This window comes from Electrona antarctica, assembly GCF_951216825.1.
Source record: "Electrona antarctica genome assembly, chromosome: 22".
NCBI classification, from domain to species: domain Eukaryota; kingdom Metazoa; phylum Chordata; class Actinopteri; order Myctophiformes; family Myctophidae; genus Electrona; species Electrona antarctica.
Window position 1 is genome coordinate 6,641,826 of NC_136805.1, and position 16,578 is coordinate 6,658,403.

A 16,578-nucleotide genomic window follows, 5' to 3' on the forward strand; every position below is an offset into this window, starting at 1 on the left:
AAGCTCACAGCACTGCAGCAAGCCTGTAGATCTATTTTGTGTTCCTGCCAGAATAGGGAAGTTCCTGTCAAGGATTTGGCAGACCACCTGTTGAAGACCGTTGTAAACCACAGAACACAGGCTAGACTGCTTGAGTGTGTTACTAGCGTTTATATAAATACAGTACTTTTTGATCTGTGAAATTATATAGCAGTTACACCATACATAAACTCACATTGAGCTACAGTAATGATAGCAATTGCCAATAATCTGGCAGTGGCAACATAATGTCATATAAGATTGACAGTGGCCTACAATGACTGTATGAGGCTGCTACTGAGAGCTCCAAGAAGCTCCAGTGCAAGCCACATGTTCGTCAGTGTTGGGGTCCCCACCTGCTCTGCAGTGCAATCTTATGTATAGATTTATGTGCAGAGTATCTGAGTCAGTAAATGACATCATTGATGTCATTACTAACCCGTTACGTAGTTCTGTCAGGTTCTCCTCCAGACTGTGGAACCATTGGCGAACTTGTCTGTATGTTCGAAACTGAACATTGTGGAACTCTGTATTGTATATTTTTCTATTTTATCTTTTTTTTAATCTATTGTTGTTTTGTACTGTGATATGGATTCCCCTGAGTCTGCAATAAAGATTGAATTGATACCATTCACTATCAGTAATTAGTAAACTCCTTAAACACAGATGATGAAACCTGTGTGAATGTAGACTTCAGACCCTTCAGGTGCAATGACATCATTTCAAATCAAGTGAAAACGAAAAGTAGCTATGCAGTATGAGCAGCAGATATACGTACAGTAAGCTGCAGTACGTGGGAAATAAATGACAACCAAACACCGATATAGAAAAGGACATCGTTCTGCTTTCAACCGAGGACCATCGTTTTAAATGTGGAGTTCAGGGTAAGAAAGATACGCTTCATGCATTCATTACAAATAGACACAAAGTACACGTGTGACAATATAACATTTTATTTCAAATTCTATAAAAATACATTATATATTATAACAGTCTGGTTATAACAGTCTATGGCAAGCCGTTTTAACTTTTAATCAAACCACCCTCAAACATTCCTCCTAACTGTCCATATCCATAACCTCATTCTTCCTAGGAGGAATGACATCACTTTTGACATTCATGTGTATGGGGCTTTTAGTTTCAGATATCCCTAACTGCTTCTAAAAAAAAAAACATTCTGGATATCTATAATTTAATTCTTAATAGGACAAACTACCATTTCAGATATACTAAATTAAATTTGCACTAGTCATAATATGAATTGTGGATATCCATAATTAAATTTCTACTAGTCACAAATTTCACAATGTATTTTTGGATGTACAAAATGAAATTATGGAATGTTTTTTTTAATATCTGAAATGGTAGTTTGCCCTAGTAAGACTTGCATTGTAGATATATGAAATGGTAGTTTCTCCTAGTAAGAATATTGTAGATTATGCAGAATGTGGATTTTAGATATCCAGGTTATGGATATTTTAAACTAAAAGCCTAATCCTGCAATTAGATGCTCCTGGTTGCAGTTACTGGTGATGCGAGACTTCAGTCGAGTTCATCTGCCCTTCCATGGTTAATTCTTGCTGCAAGGAAAGGAAAAGCATCATTCCAGCAACTGTTCACATACAAGAGGCACTGCTAGTCTTTAGACTAGGCATTTCTGTTAGAGATTTGAATACTGATACAAACAAGATACATTTCACCTGTGAAATAACCAGAGAAACATAATGGCCAATACTAAGGTACCCGAAGGATGTTAAGGTAGGTAGTATTTAGTGCAGGGTTAGCCAATAATTCACTTTTTGTTAAGACCTCAAGAATTGAAACAATAATGTTATGGCATGCAAACCAGCATACAAACCAGTCATAGACTGTATATTGCAGGAGATAAAACACCCAACATGTTTTGAGTTCAACCAAAGACTTCTAGAACTAGAAAATCCATCTGTAGTTTGGACTCGGAGGTTGTCTCCCTATTCCATTGAGGCATTTTTAACTATGGTCTTGTGTAGGAAGTTTAAGTTGGCAGTGGAGAGTCAGACATAAACCTAGTGTCGGTCAACAAATTAACATTAAGCATCACATCTGAAATTATGAAACTCATTACAAAATACAAATTAAACTACTACATATCCAAAGACAACCCACCAATTCAAGTCATGTGCCATAGATACTGTAAGATTCCACATTTGAGCCGACGCTTTCTACTTTTGCGTAGACCGGGAGGGAGGGTGTACAGTCAAAGACTTACCGCAAATTCTGAGTAGCTTCTGACAGACAAGCTTGGGCTTAAGGAGCCTTGGGGGTTGCTGGTCTCATTCGTTTTTTCCAGTGCACGCGGACGCTTCCCCAGTCCAGGGGTTCTCTCGCCCTGGGGAGGGGAACCAAGAGTTACCATTTGCTTTCAACTAAAACAGAGCTAGGTGTGATGATATTTATGGTCCAATGATTAATGTACCCATAATGTTTAAACCTTCTTAAAAGAACAATTCAACCTTTTCCATATAGGAGACCTCACCAATACTAATACAGGATGGTACAGACAGTACAGTCTGTCAATACTCAGGTGGACTTACTTGCGGTTTGCATTTCTAAACACCCAGGTTAAAACGCAAAATTGGCATGCTTTCCCACCTTTCATTTATAGTAGTGTAAATATCTCCCTACATGTCATTACTTCATTTTTTTAAAGTGTGTTGCCCAGTGACTACAGTGATGTCATTGTAGTTTATTTTTCCTTGGGACTTTGCTCGCCTGAATGTAGGTTCATTGTACCACTATGAACTACTCAGTCTGAACTCATGAGGAAAGAAAAGAGCCTTACACCGCATCCACACTGCCAGTGATGAAATCTCATTTTCAACTTTCCTGACGAGCGTGCCTGTGTGTTTGTGTGCGTGTTAGGTTGCGCACAGGTGGTGAAAAACAACCATGCTGTTTTCGGGCTCATACCCAGACACCCAGGCACCCACCCACCCAGCCACCCATAACTCCGTAAGGGAGTGGTTGCAGCACTCAAAAAGGCAAACCATGGCAGGAGATCAGTGTGAACATACCTGGCTAGAAGACAGCATTCTAGTCTTGTGGAGTGCCATCTTAGAGCTAGCTGTTCCAAAGCCTGAAGTGTGGGCAGCCTTGGATGTGGAGAGTGTTGGGGAGCTGGTGGACTGTGGAATGAAGGTAGTGGGTTACCGTGCAGAATGATTTTATAATGAACTAGGGCTGCAACAATTTTCTTAATTATTAAGACTTTTTAAATCCATATACACCCATTCTGGGCGGGAACCCCTTTTGGTGTTAGCATCATGTTATGCTTTAGCTATTGAAAAATAGCAGATCTACAAGCTCATAGCGCGCCACCGAGTGGCACGCTACGAGCTTGTAGGTCTGCTATTTAACGACTGACATAGAAACATAGCTTTTTCAGAAAACTGTCAGGATGTAGAAGACATTTTTAGAATCTGATCTCAGGTCAAAATGGGTTAAATGGATTAGATTTGTTTTTGTATTCATTCAATTGCTATGAACCACAACAACTCTTCACAGCATCTTACCTTTGCCATTTTGGCAGGCGCGGAGCCGACCTTTGGCAAGGTGGGAGTGGCTGCCAGCCGCCTCTTGGCTGGGGTCATTCTTGTAGTGCCGAAGCGGATCTCCTCTTCCTTTAGCTTGAGCTTCTTCTGTTGCTGTTAAAAAGGAACATGTTTTGAAAAACCGTTCAAAAAATGAGATGACTTGATTATTAGTCCAGTGTGGTTTACCCTCTCCATCTTTTCCAGCTCCTTCTCAGCCTGGAGGTTGTTCCACTTCGTTGCCATGTAGTTGATAAACTGCTGCCCGTTAACAAAGAAGTCCTTGCCGTGCTCTTGTTGCCACGCCTCAACCTGTGCCTTGAGGGTCTTCTCTAGCTGGAGACGAAACAGGACATTGACACCAAACCGGGTCATTTTTGAGTGGTGCAAACCACTCCAACAACTGGCTTTGTACCCGTGTACCCGTGTTTGTTCGTACCAAAAAAACGAGCATGGTTGCTATGGTTAGCAACCAAAAAAAACGAGCATGGTTACAGTAACTATAACAATAAATGTGTAGTTGCACCACTCGGTTCACACAGGTGTGATTTCTTTTTAACACTGAGGATTTTGCTGTGTGCTGTAAAAGTTAAAAGCACCATCAATGCTGTACAAGTAACACCACCAGTAATGCATGATGTAAAAAAAATAAAAATAATAAAGTACCTGACACTTTTGTCTCATCAAAATGTCTGTTCTTTTTTAAATGACTCATCCCTGTATTTAGTGAAGACAAAATGGTCAATCTACAAGCTCACAATTGGTTCGATGAACTTTTAAACTGCCATTTGTCATCTAAAATGACATGCTTTAAATAGGGTTGCCAGGGTTAAGCTTGCAGTTCAACTGCAAGCCATATGCATTGGCCTGTTGAACCCAGATCATACAGTACATGCTTAAAGAGCACCACCTACTGGCCAGTGTTGACTATGCACCAACCATGCAGTAAGCAGCAACTTCCCAAACCTTCCGTTTGTTGTGAGAGATGCAGGGAAGGGAGTTTATTTTTTGGCTCTAGGCATAGTAGACACATGCAATGCCAATTACAAAACCAAAACAAGTGGGCCTCTATGGGTAGCATTTGAATACCAACAGTTATCGGTGATCATTTTGTCATCAGGCAAGCGTGCAGACAAATGTATCTTGTCCTATAGAAAACATTTAAATATCTGCTCACCTTGGACAGGCCTTTCTGTATATCAGACCTGTGCTTCTGTTCTTTAAGAAGGTTCCCTCCTCGATTGTTCAATCTGGAGGGATCATTGGCCTTTTTCTGAGGTGGAAGAATATGCATACAATGAGTAGTTACTAAAAGTAAAAGATTGTACAGTGTTATCTTCATTATCAGAAAACCACACACACAACACCACACCACACCACACCACACACACCTCAGAGTGTGACAGAGTACTCACATCAAGCTCCACAAAGAGTTCCCAGTTTTCTTGCCACTGTGTGACTCCCTCAAACAGTACTCTGTGGTCCTCATAGTACTTGTTGAGAACCACCACCTCCTGTTCGTGCAGGCTGAGAAGCTCCTCTGTGAAGTTGTCTTGAGAAAGATGCAATCATTGCATGACATGTACACATTTGTGGAAAAGGCTGAATTGTGGATATTACAGAGCATGCGCCTTTGTTCAACAATTTCATTAACCACGTGAACGATTAACGTTTGGTGAACACAGCAGATCTACAAGCTTAATCTTAATCGTTGCCATTTTCAACTAAGATGAGAGTTGGTTTAAGTGGTTGACGTATGCACAGATCCATCATAGCAAACACAGCCATGAATATTGATGAATTTAAGAGGGACCAATTGTCTGATTATCAATTATGCATATAGGGGTGATCAGGTCCAGATGCCGGGCAGAAGCCTTTTGTGGCGGTTGACACCGGGCACTGCACTGTGGGGGTGTGAAACGCGTGTGTTGAATTTGGTGGGGCGAACGGTTCTCGAGTTACGTAGACACACACACAGAGACTTGGTGCATTTACAGACAGATTTATTTATAATAGATTAACTGTTGCACTCCCGGCATTACCAAAGTAGATCGGGTGTCAGGTCAGCCACTCACCATCGTAATAGGCAGTGAAGGCTTGTCGCTGCTCCTGGCTATAGAAACACTTGTCCCACAACAGGACAACCTCAGCTCTGATGACCTCAGTGAAAGATTTCAAGTTCTTCAACTTCTGCACCTCCATGCGCTGGAGCTCATCTTTGAGCTGGTCAGGCAGAACACACAGCCAATGACGTTTCAATTTATCTCAATTTGCAGTACACCTCGTTAGCGATCATCTTGATCAATATGCTGACAATGAGAAATGGTATCACAACAAGGTCTTACCGCCTCTCGATTCCTGTTCTTGGAATTGAGCATGTGGTCAGACATGACCTCCCTCTCCTCCTGAGGAATGTGCAGTCTCTCCCACAGGTCCTGGATCTTGGAGCGAATTGTAGAACAATACTGCTCATTTTGCAGCTTTGCTTCTTCCATCTGGTGGAAGAAACAAACAAAAAAAATGGATTGGCAAGTCTTTCTATGAATATTCTTTATCTCCATCACAGCTTTATTTACAGACAGGAGGGGTGAATATGATTATGAACCATGGTTAACTTGTCAAACATTTGAGTGGTGCAACCACTCCTATAAAAGATAGAAAATGGCGTTTGTTCACCACCAAGTGTCACTGTTGCACAGCCTAACACACAGACCAGGGAGGAGGGCTTGTACAGTACCACTCACTTCAGACGAGTCTTATTTTTGAGTGGTGCAACCACTCCTATAGACAGCCATGTGTGGCTGTGTCCGTCCCTGTGGCGCTACACACACACACACACACACACACACACACACACACACACACACACACACACACACACACACACACACACACACACACACACACACACACACACACACACACACACACACACGGGAGGAGGGCTTGTACAGTACGTACAGCACAAGTACAGTACAGCACCAGTCACTTCAGATGGGTCTGATTTTTCCACTTGATTCAGTCCGTTGCATCATAACTTATGAACCCTACAGCTCACAATGCATTGCAATCTTGTAGATTGGCCATTTCACAGTTCTAAGCGATTTAGAAAAGAAAGTGGGGGACGCCAGTCAAGTGGTTAAAGTGTATCTGAAGCCTTTACCTGACCGAGGTGGAGTTTGAGGCCATCAAGGTTGCTGATGGACAGGCAGAAATATGCCTCATCCTCACATAACACCTGCTTCTCAAAACTGGTTTCAGGGACCAACTCCAAATCATCCATTAACGAAATGACCCGCTTCTTAATGCTGCTGAACTCCTCAAGCCTACGCTCCTGAAAAAGCAGACAGAAAGCAGGAATTCCATTTAGTTTTTTGTGATTAAAATGTATAGGGTTGAGTACTCTTGAGTAAGGAGGGGCATTTCTACAACATGAACCCAGGAGAAGTCCAAACGAAAAGGTTCAGATTGTCAGCCATTTCATAGAAAACACAACTAGACCCATTTTAGCTCCAATGTGACTCAAATAGCTGCGACAGAGCAGATCAGAGGCAGGAACGTAGGGACGTGCAGCTAGCCAGTCTCGGTGCGGGAGACGGTACAATGGGAAGTCAAGGAAGTGAGGAAGAGAGAATTTCAGAGCAGCCAAAACGTCCAACAAAGATTAAAGATACTTAACGGCATCTGCGCTTAATGCGTTCTCCCACGTTTCCGTTGTCTCCTATAGCCATTTTATGCATCTTTGAAACATCTCACCACCACTCAAGCGGAGCGCAGAGCGGCCTGAACGGAGCGTATGTACAGCTGCGTCCTATTGAGTGCTTACGAGCTGATCAGGGACCCTACGTGTTAAGCGATGTACAAACTCAGAAAAGCTTAACAGAGGGTCCCGAAAGGGGCTAAGTAAAACCACAAGTCAACACAAGATAGTTGAACAGGATAACAATAGTCAAACCTAAAGGGTTTACTGATTAGTTCTCCAGCATAAGTGCAATGGTTGAGTTGGAGACTTGACTCTCATACATTACCATTTGGACAGCACTACTAAAGTATACAAGCACACACTAAAGAATGAGTATTTTTGGTTGATTTGGATTTGATATTACAAGCTCTTGTCAATTAATTAAAATCTGCACTATGGTCAGTGACCCCAGGACTTCAGAAAAGTAGCCATAAAATAAAACTGGGAAATTGCAATAAATAAACACCAAGCATTAAACCTTCTCTTTGGCCAGGTTGTCCAGGTAGGAGCGGTAGGCCTGTAGCTGCTCCTGGGATGGTACATCATCATGGCTGATGACGTCGTAGGGGGAACAACACATCACGTTACACAGCTCACGGTCTGTAGACATGAGACCACCGAGCACTTCCATTCTGTGGCTCTTCTGTCTCCGCAAATCCTCCACACATGTTCGAGTTGCCTTCTCCAGCTCCAGCATGGTGCCGCCCCTTTCTGCCTAAAGACAAAGTTGTACCAAGGATTTTAACCCATTTTGACCTGAGATCAGATTCTAAAAATGTCTGTTTGAAAATGACAGTTTTCTGAAAAAGCTAAGTTTCTATGTCAGTCGTTCTTCGATTTTTCAAAAATAGCAGACCTACACGCTCGTAGCACGCCACTCGGTGGCGCGCTATGAGCTTGTAGATCTGCTATTTTTCAATAGCTAAAGCATAACATAATGCTAACACCAAAAGGGGTTCCCGCCCAAAATGGGTCAATGGACAAAACGTATGAATGACGTACTAAAAATCAAAAATGTGTCTGTGGGAATGTACCTCAAAGGGGGGCAGATTAAGTTTTTTGCCCAGCATGTCAATTTCCTGCTGAAACAGTGCTATGTTTGCCGCCATTCTTGTCTTCATAGTCTGTTCCTCCTCAATCATTTTGTCCAGCAATTCCTTAAATACAAGTTATCAGGTGTTTATCAGCCATCCAGTTACCAAGGCCAACCGATGGCTGACTTCTGCCAGATAATGTGGAACTCACTTTAATGTGTTTAGACACAATGTGTGTTCTCTCTATACGCTGTTCTTCTAGAATGCCTACATCCTCCCAAATGTCCCCCAGTCTATGCAAAGCCCTGCTGAGGTAGGTCACTGCCTCCTCTGCATGAACTATACTGGAATGAAAGAAGATGAGGTCAAGTTAGAGATCAGATGCTCAAGTGTAAACAAGTATAGTTCGATAGGCCAACATATCTGGAGTGAACTGAAAGAGTTTTAAGCTGAAACCAAATTTAGCATCTCAAAAAGTAAAATAAATGAGTCCCACAATGGTAATTAAGTAGTTGACAGTTGAAATCTTGATTTGGGTTTTGTCTTCCATGTTCAAATAATTTACTGTATATGCACACTGGCTAATGTTTCTAACAGGATTAGGAGGAGTGAGGACCACGCAATGGCAACAGAACAATTTAATCTCACTTTTCACATACAAATACCTACTATTACTAACCTTCTCCTTGTGCTCATGATTATGGTACCACTGGCTTTTCCACTTTACACCTCAGGTGCGTGTCACGTGTGTGAACCTCCTTTATATACTCTATGGTGTGAACATTTTAAATGTTGCGGGGGGTCCTCCGCCTGGTGACGCGAGGTTAGTATGACTATGAGCTGCCTTGGCTCCAGGGGGGAAATATTTGTTATGTATTCCCCCCTATCTCCACATATTGGTATATTCCAAGAGCCAGGTTCAGCAGGTGCAAAAATTGCAAAATACATTGTTAATTAGCAAGTTGCAGTGGTGTGCAAATTGGCACTGTGGGCTGTGGCAGAGTAACCTGACTCTGCCCTCTGGGAGAAGATACAAAGAACCAAAGTGGAAGTACATCAGATTTAAGAAATCGTTTGTACCAGCATCAACTAAGATGTTGAACGAGGCTCTGAAACAGCAGTAACTGTGTGAGGCTACATTATCCACATCATGTGTGCTGTAATGTATTTTTGTTTGTCATTGATGTTTTATGTGTGGCTGTAGCTGGGGTGAAAGCCCAAGACAAATTTCCCTTGTGGACAATAAAGTTTACCTTGACCTTGACCTTGAGATGGGGCAGCAGAGAGTACACTGCAGGGTTCCCCAGCAGGAGGGGGGAACCCAGTGTACTCTCTGCTGCCCCATCTGGCGGAGTCAGGTTAGTGGCAGAGAGAGCGCAGAGACATTTGTTGTGTTTACTTGTGTGTTTGCTTGTACAGTAGGCTAGTAGCAACCCGTCCTACATGCCTTAAAAAATAAATAAAAAATACTGCCCCAGCAGCAGCAGAAAAGAGTGACAGTGTATATTAATATTCTTGCACACGCACACACAGGTCATTGCAGCATTGGTCAAACAGGCGAGGGAACACGGAGTCCCAGCAAGCAAAGGAACATCATCACGTCACAGGAGCACAGGGTGCATTTTTGCCGTGTACGACGAATCCAAACACAAACCAAATAAATGCGAGAGCATAAAGAAAGATTCCCCGGCCCAACCTAAAGTTGATTTATAATTTAGATAAAAAAATGCGTTTGAAATTGCATTCAATGGCACGCTTTTTGTGTATTCCCATTTCCCTGTGGGGGTGGAACTGATCACTAGCCATTATTTGGAGTGGACGTTCTGCAGTTGTTTTTACTTGTAGATAAAGAAAAAGATTACAAATATTTAATGATTTAGCTGTAGTATTAAACCCTAGAAGTAGAACTCCCTCCTCAGGTGAGAACCGTGATCTGGACCAGGTTGGACCAGGTTGGTAGGGGATCGATTCCGAGACGAGACCGACGGGAGTCGAGACCGAGACCAGATTTTTTTTGGTGCAGCCACTCCAATGAACAGCAATGTGTGTCCCTTTGTCTGTCTGTCTGTCTGTCTTTTTAGGTTCCCTATGTCTGTCTGTTTAGAGTACCAACAGGTGACAACCCCCCCTGGGACCTCCACTCGGTAGCTCTGTCATTTCTCGACCGTTTTAGATGCGGGCGGGGAGGGGTGGGTCACCGGAACCCGGGCCGTCCCCCTGGGTGCGTTCCTGTGGGTCTGGATGTTCCTTGTACAGTACAGTACAGTACAGTACAGTACAGTACAGTACAGTACAGTACAGTACAGTACAGTACAGTACAGTACAGTACAACTCAGTTCAGATGGGGCTGATTTTTCTCATTTGATACAGAAAACACTGCGAGAGCAGGCAGGCGTGCCAGCTGCGCCCAATTATACTTAACAAGATAGCTGTCTATAAGCGCCAGACAGCTCTCTTAGAGACCGACACACACACACACACACACACACACACACACACACACACACACACACACACACACACACACACAACAAATTCACAACGCATATCTTTCTCACAAGGTCATTCATTTACAAACTAAAACATAAAAAGTTGGCATTTTTTTAAGTACAGTAGACACAAGATTTCTTCCGGCCATTAATGATGTGTGTGTGTGTGTGTGTGTGTGTGTGTGTGTGTGTGTGTGTGTGTGTGTGTGTGTGTGTGTGTGTGTGTGTGTGTGTGTGTGTGTGTGTGTGTCGTCTGTGTTTGTGTGTGTGTCAGAGTGTTACTAGCGGACATGGAGGGAGGGAGGGCCGACAGACGGAACAGCTTGAGGAGAGAAACGACGCTGGTTCCTCAGACTGAGGTGAGTCTGTTGTAAACTAGGGTTGGGAACCGAGAACCGGAGGGAACCGGAGGGAACCGGAATCGGAACCGTTCCTGGAACCGGTTTTATCACACAGTCACAGCTGCTATGTGGACTTCACCTCGCTCTGATGTACAATTTCAATAGCAGTGGTTCTGTAACTTTATAATTCATTATTGAATCTGAGAGTGTACACTTGTACTGTACACACTCAGAGTTACAGACCTATTTGGTTAAAGGGAACCATGGCCCATTTATTTCCATTTGTACACGCTATTGGCCTCATGGCTCGGCAAGGCCTACTTACTTACTACATTTACCTTGCAGACATCACCTCACCTCATGTACATTTAGTAAACGTCGGGTGGTTCATGTTGCGTTCTCACAGCAGCTTCCAACACGTAACGAGACACTCCTACCCCAAAAAACAGATATACAAGCTATCAACGCACTGCGCCATGCGTCGTGGCTGTCGACAGCTTGTAGATCTGTTCTTTTGGGCACAGCAGCGCAATATGATCCCGACGTTTACAGCTCCGTGATTTCTGATTGCTGCGACTGGAATCTCTGCCCATATTATATTACTAAACGTAGTGGCGTCACTGCTGTCAGTCCATAGGAATTCACAGATTATTTATCCCACCGCAGTTCTAGGAAAGCCCTGCTGTGATTGGCCAGTAGTCGTTGTGATTGACAGTTCTCGTTTTTGCGACCAGTCATTACTCCTACAACTACAACCTATCTCAAACCCTCACCCTAAACCTAACCCCCCACGGGGCAGCACACCTAAACCTAACCTTAACCCATGTCTAACCAATGACTAGTCTAAACTAAGTATGCACCCCCCTAAACCTAACCCGAACGGCCTAACCTCAGTAAAACTATGCCTTCCCGGGAGCCAATCACACACATGGTGAGGCGGGTCTACCCTAGAACGTTGGTGGGATTCATAATCACGCAGCAGTGACACTACCTGAGAGTGGGAGTCGATGCTCGCTGAAGGGGCGTTTGTTTTACAGGGTTAGGGTTAGGTTTAGGCTTAGTGTTTTAGGACTCCCACGCTCTCCAAAAAATCACACCCGTGTGAACTGAGTGGTGTAATATAGCCTGTCTGACGTAATGAAATCATGTCTAACGTAATGAAATCACACCCGGGTGAACAGGGTGAACATAGCAACCATGCTCATTTTTTCTGCACAGACTAACAAAGCCAGTTGTAGGAGTGGTTGACGTAATGAAATCACACCCGGGTGAACAGGGTGAACATAGCAACCATGCTCATTTTTTCTGCACTAACAAAGCCAGTTGTAGGAGTGGTTTACACCACTCAAAAAAAGAGAGTACCGCAGTGACACAGCACACAATTATGACAACTTCCTGTTTGTGTTATTTAGGAATATGACATAATTTCCTGTTTGTGTGATTTAGGACTATGACATAATTTCCTGTTTGTGTTATTTAGGACTATGACATAATTTCCTGTTTGTGTTATTTAGGACTATGACATAATTTCCTGTTTGTGTTTTTTTAGGACTATGAGCAGAAGAAGCTGTCAGCGACCCGAGGTGAGTTGTTGACCCTTGACCTCACTGTGTTTCAAATTCTTTATTTAGGAATACCCCATTGAGATATAGGGCGCGTTCGGAAATAGCGCACTGAGCGCACTGTGCAATGCAAACTAATACTTTTTACGGCTCTAGCAGAGATTCTAAACTCGTTTAATTTCAAGGACCCTCAGTTTGAGATGCATTAGTCTACGGACCCCCATTTCAAAAAGTGTGTGTGTGTGTGTGTGTGTGTGTGTGTGTGTGTGTGTGTGTGTGTGTGTGTGTGTGTGTGCGTGTGTGCGTGTGTGTGTGCGTGCGTGTGTGCAGGCCCGGTTCTTCCTACAGAACAAAACAAAAAAGTGTCTCCTCAATTTTTGGGACAGAGATAAAAAAAAAAGTTTTTTTATTTCTTTATTTCCCAGGGACAGGTGCAGGTAAGATTCAATACATTTTATATTTAAACATTCAATGCTATGTTTCATTAAACTGTATAGTACCTTTAGTATTTAAACATTCAATGCTATGTTTCATTCAATGTATATTACCTTTAGTATTTATAGAGAAAAGCTTTATTATATTATTATATTAAGTATACTATTTTAACGACATATAAATAGGATGCCAGTATCAAAGCTTTATTGTTTTTATTATATTAAAATATTAAAATTGTTATTAGTATTTTCTTTTAAAATGAACTTAAATATGAAAATCTATTAACTGTAACTCAGCTGTCTGTCTGTCTGTCTGTCTGCCCATGCCTGTCTGTCTGCATGTCTGTCTCTCCGCCTGTCTGTCTCTCAGTGGGCGTGGCAGAGGAGTAACTGATGTTTCTGTCTGTCTCTCTGCCTGTCTGTCTCTCTCTTGTAGTGGGCGTGTCCGAAGAGTAACTCAGAGAACTGGAGAGACAGACGCGGCTCCACATCTTCGTCGCCACCCGTCTCACCCTCTTCGCCCTCCTCTTCATCACCAGATCACAGCTCCTTCCCTATGTTTACATCTTCTTCTAGTAGGGGGCGACACGACACTTTCTGTGAGCTTCTAAATACTGGCACTATATGCTCCTGCTTCGAGGCATCGGACATGTCTAGTCATATATTAGTTTAGTAGCAAACATTGTTACTTTATTTCAGTATTTATTGGTAATTTTATTAGATCTTCCTGTTTTTGCCTTGAGCTTATAGGTAGTGGGTACTGTACTTACGAATGTTATTTGTCTGTCCTAAATGTTGTCCTGTATTTATTTTGTTGGTACTGGCAGAGCTGTGTAACATTATTTGCCTTGTCTCTTGGCCAGTTCACACTTGTAAAAGAGACTTTAGTCTCAATGTGTTTTTTACTGGTAAACAATAACACCAACATTCTTTGACCTTTGACCTCCAGCGGAGAGTGGGGGCGTGTCCTCATCCAGGAGGGCGTCGACCTGCAGCCAGCGAAGCCCCTCACCACAGCAGGACTGCGACCGATTGGCTGAGCTGCTTAAGCAGCTGGGCGTGGCCAAATACACTGATGTGTTCACACAACAAGAGGTACGCTTACACGCGCACGCACGCACGCACGCACGCACGCACGCACGCACGCACGCACACACACACACACACACACACAGTGTATTACATAGACTGTCGCAGTCCCACCCCCTGCGAAGGCACCAGGAAATAATTCCCCATTCATTTTCCCCCGACTTTTCAAAAAGTATTTATTTAAAGACCTTTAAAGTCTCGGACAAAGCCAACTCGGCAGATGACAACTCATGACAATAAACACATTTTTTCGGCCGAACAGATAATTAGAAAGATGAAAAAAGGGCAGGGTACGCGTACGACACTTTGTTGTTGTTTTACTTCTTTCTAATTATTTATTCGTCCAAAAACAAATGTGTTTATTGTCATGAGTTGTCATTTGTCCGAGGCTTTTAAAGGTCTTTAATATAATATATATATATAAATACTTTTTGAAACGTCTATGGGGAAAATGAATGGGGAATTATCTCCTGGTGCCTCGCGTCTTTCTGAAAGGGGGTGGGACTGCAACGCTCTATTGTGTAGGCTACATGTGTTGATGTACGTGTGTGTCATAATGTGGTGATGTCATAATGACTGTGTGTGTGTGTGTGTGTGTGTGTGTGTGTGTGGTGTGTGTGTGTGCGTGCGTGCGTGTCAGATTGACTTCCAGACGTTTCTCACTCTGTCTGACGAAGACCTGAAGGAAGTGGGTGTGGCCACGTTTGGAGCCAGACGCAAGATGCTGCTGGCCATATATGGTAAGAATGATGATGTCATAACAATGATGTCATAATGTTGTGAAGTTCCAGCGTTCCATAGCCTCAGTGGATGGAAACTTCTGATTGGTTGAAACACCGTTGTGGACTGAAACTTCAAAATAAAATGAGAAAAAAAAGCCATTTCACTGTAAAGGTCTTCAACTGTGAAGCCTCAACCAGAAATAACAAGGAAAAGAGAACTAGTTAGTCAGTTTAGTTAACCAACTATAAGAAAGTAAAACCAGATATTGTTTGTCAATATTTGTACGTTTGTAATATTTGTCAACATTAAATCTGTGGACGCAGACCTGAAGCAGAGGAGGCGGAGCTCGGACACGCCCACCATGAAGCCCGCCTACCTGGAGGGCGGGGCCAGTGGGAGACTTCCTCCAATCCTGGACGTGGAGGCTGCTGCTCAGAGCTGCCGTTGGTGACCTCAGCTGTCAATCATCTGATGGACAGCTCACTCCTGCTCACTCCTGCTAATAGAGCGTCGCAGTCCCGCCTCCTACCAGGGACCAGGAAATGAATCCCAATGCATTTTTCCCATAGACATTTCAACAAGTATTTATTTAAAGACGGTTACACCGCGGACAAAGCCAACTCGAGTCGTGACAACTCATGACAACACAAACAATATTTTGGAGCAAACAAATAATTACAAAGAAGAAAAACAACAAAGAAAGTGTTGTAACCTGCCGTTTTTTTTCTTCTTTCTAATTATTTTTTGTTTGTTGTCATGATTTGTCACGACTCGAGTTGGCTTTGTCCGCGGCGTAAACTGTGGAGCAATGCAGTTAGACATGATGATGCCAAATTCCATGGAGAGGAGGAGATTCTTGGGGTCCCATGCACCCGAAAGATATATTTTTCTAACCTATAACTTTTTATAATCCTTTTGTCTAGTTGATGATTTTAATGTTCCCAGAGCTAATTATTGTCCCATATATGTTTTTTTTAAATCATTATGTTGTGTCCGTCCTGGATTTTCGGCTATGAAAATGAAAATCTTTAGATCAACATAGCTCCTGAACTATACAACCGGCAGAAAACGGCATTTTATTTTTGTCTTCTACATGATGAATTGGTTAATATTTGCCATGGTTCAATCATGTGTTCCATATGTGTATAACGCAAACCTTAAACACCATTAACAATAAAGAGACAATACGACGTGAAATGACACATGGCATACATTTCCCCGGCCTTCATTGTAAACTTCATTCGTTTACAAATCAAACATTGAACTAAAGACAAACATTAAACATGTGTAGGCCTATAGGAGGGGGCGGGGCTGGCGCCCCTCAAAAGTTGTGAAGTTGTGTGAACTGTAGTGATGGAACACTGTGTACATCAGCTGCTGTTTGGACCCCATCTAGTGTCCATCAGCAGACACTACATGTGTCTGAAGATGATGGATTCTATCAAAACAGTCCATGGTTTTGGATTGAACTATTAGTATTCAATGAATACTTAGTTTCCAAAGACAAGCACAGTAAAGTACAGTTCAATACAATGTCTGCTATTAAACATCCATTGTGTCCATACTGGTTTTAAAAT

The 16,578-nt window shown here is 42.7% G+C and overlaps 3 protein-coding genes across 4 annotated transcripts in view; 1 reads left to right on the forward strand and 2 right to left on the reverse strand.

The window, feature by feature from the left end:
* LOC306914807 (kelch-like protein 24) overlaps positions 1-16,578 on the reverse strand; it is a gene marked incomplete at its 5' end in the record, with an annotated part of 245,141 nt that overhangs the window by 210,625 nt on the left and 17,938 nt on the right. The gene's annotated exons all lie outside the window — the stretch shown is intronic.
* Positions 956-9,085, reverse strand: LOC306915704 (protein regulator of cytokinesis 1-like). Of its 2 annotated transcripts, none has more exons than XM_079493236.1 (14): positions 9,043-9,085; positions 8,575-8,707; positions 8,364-8,486; positions 7,808-8,044; positions 6,751-6,921; positions 5,933-6,082; positions 5,663-5,810; positions 5,003-5,139; positions 4,765-4,860; positions 3,777-3,923; positions 3,570-3,701; positions 3,072-3,182; positions 2,267-2,386; positions 956-1,598 (listed from the first exon to the last, which is right to left on the reverse strand). In XM_079493236.1, the coding sequence occupies exons 1-14, from the start codon at positions 9,057-9,059 to the stop codon at positions 1,542-1,544; spliced, it is 1,779 nt and encodes a 592-aa protein (XP_079349362.1). In that variant the 5' UTR covers positions 9,060-9,085; the 3' UTR covers positions 956-1,541. The 2 variants fall into 2 exon arrangements, with proteins under 2 accessions (XP_079349362.1, XP_079349363.1); XM_079493237.1 differs by having other exon boundaries at positions 8,575-8,702; positions 9,043-9,059.
* LOC306915835 (protein bicaudal C homolog 1-like) lies at positions 11,143-15,761 on the forward strand (the record flags this gene model as incomplete). Its single annotated transcript, XM_079493474.1, has 7 exons — positions 11,143-11,211; positions 12,743-12,802; positions 13,181-13,192; positions 13,626-13,788; positions 14,139-14,284; positions 14,919-15,018; positions 15,325-15,761. The coding sequence occupies 7 exons, from the start codon at positions 11,143-11,145 to the stop codon at positions 15,450-15,452; spliced, it is 678 nt and encodes a 225-aa protein (XP_079349600.1). The 3' UTR covers positions 15,453-15,761.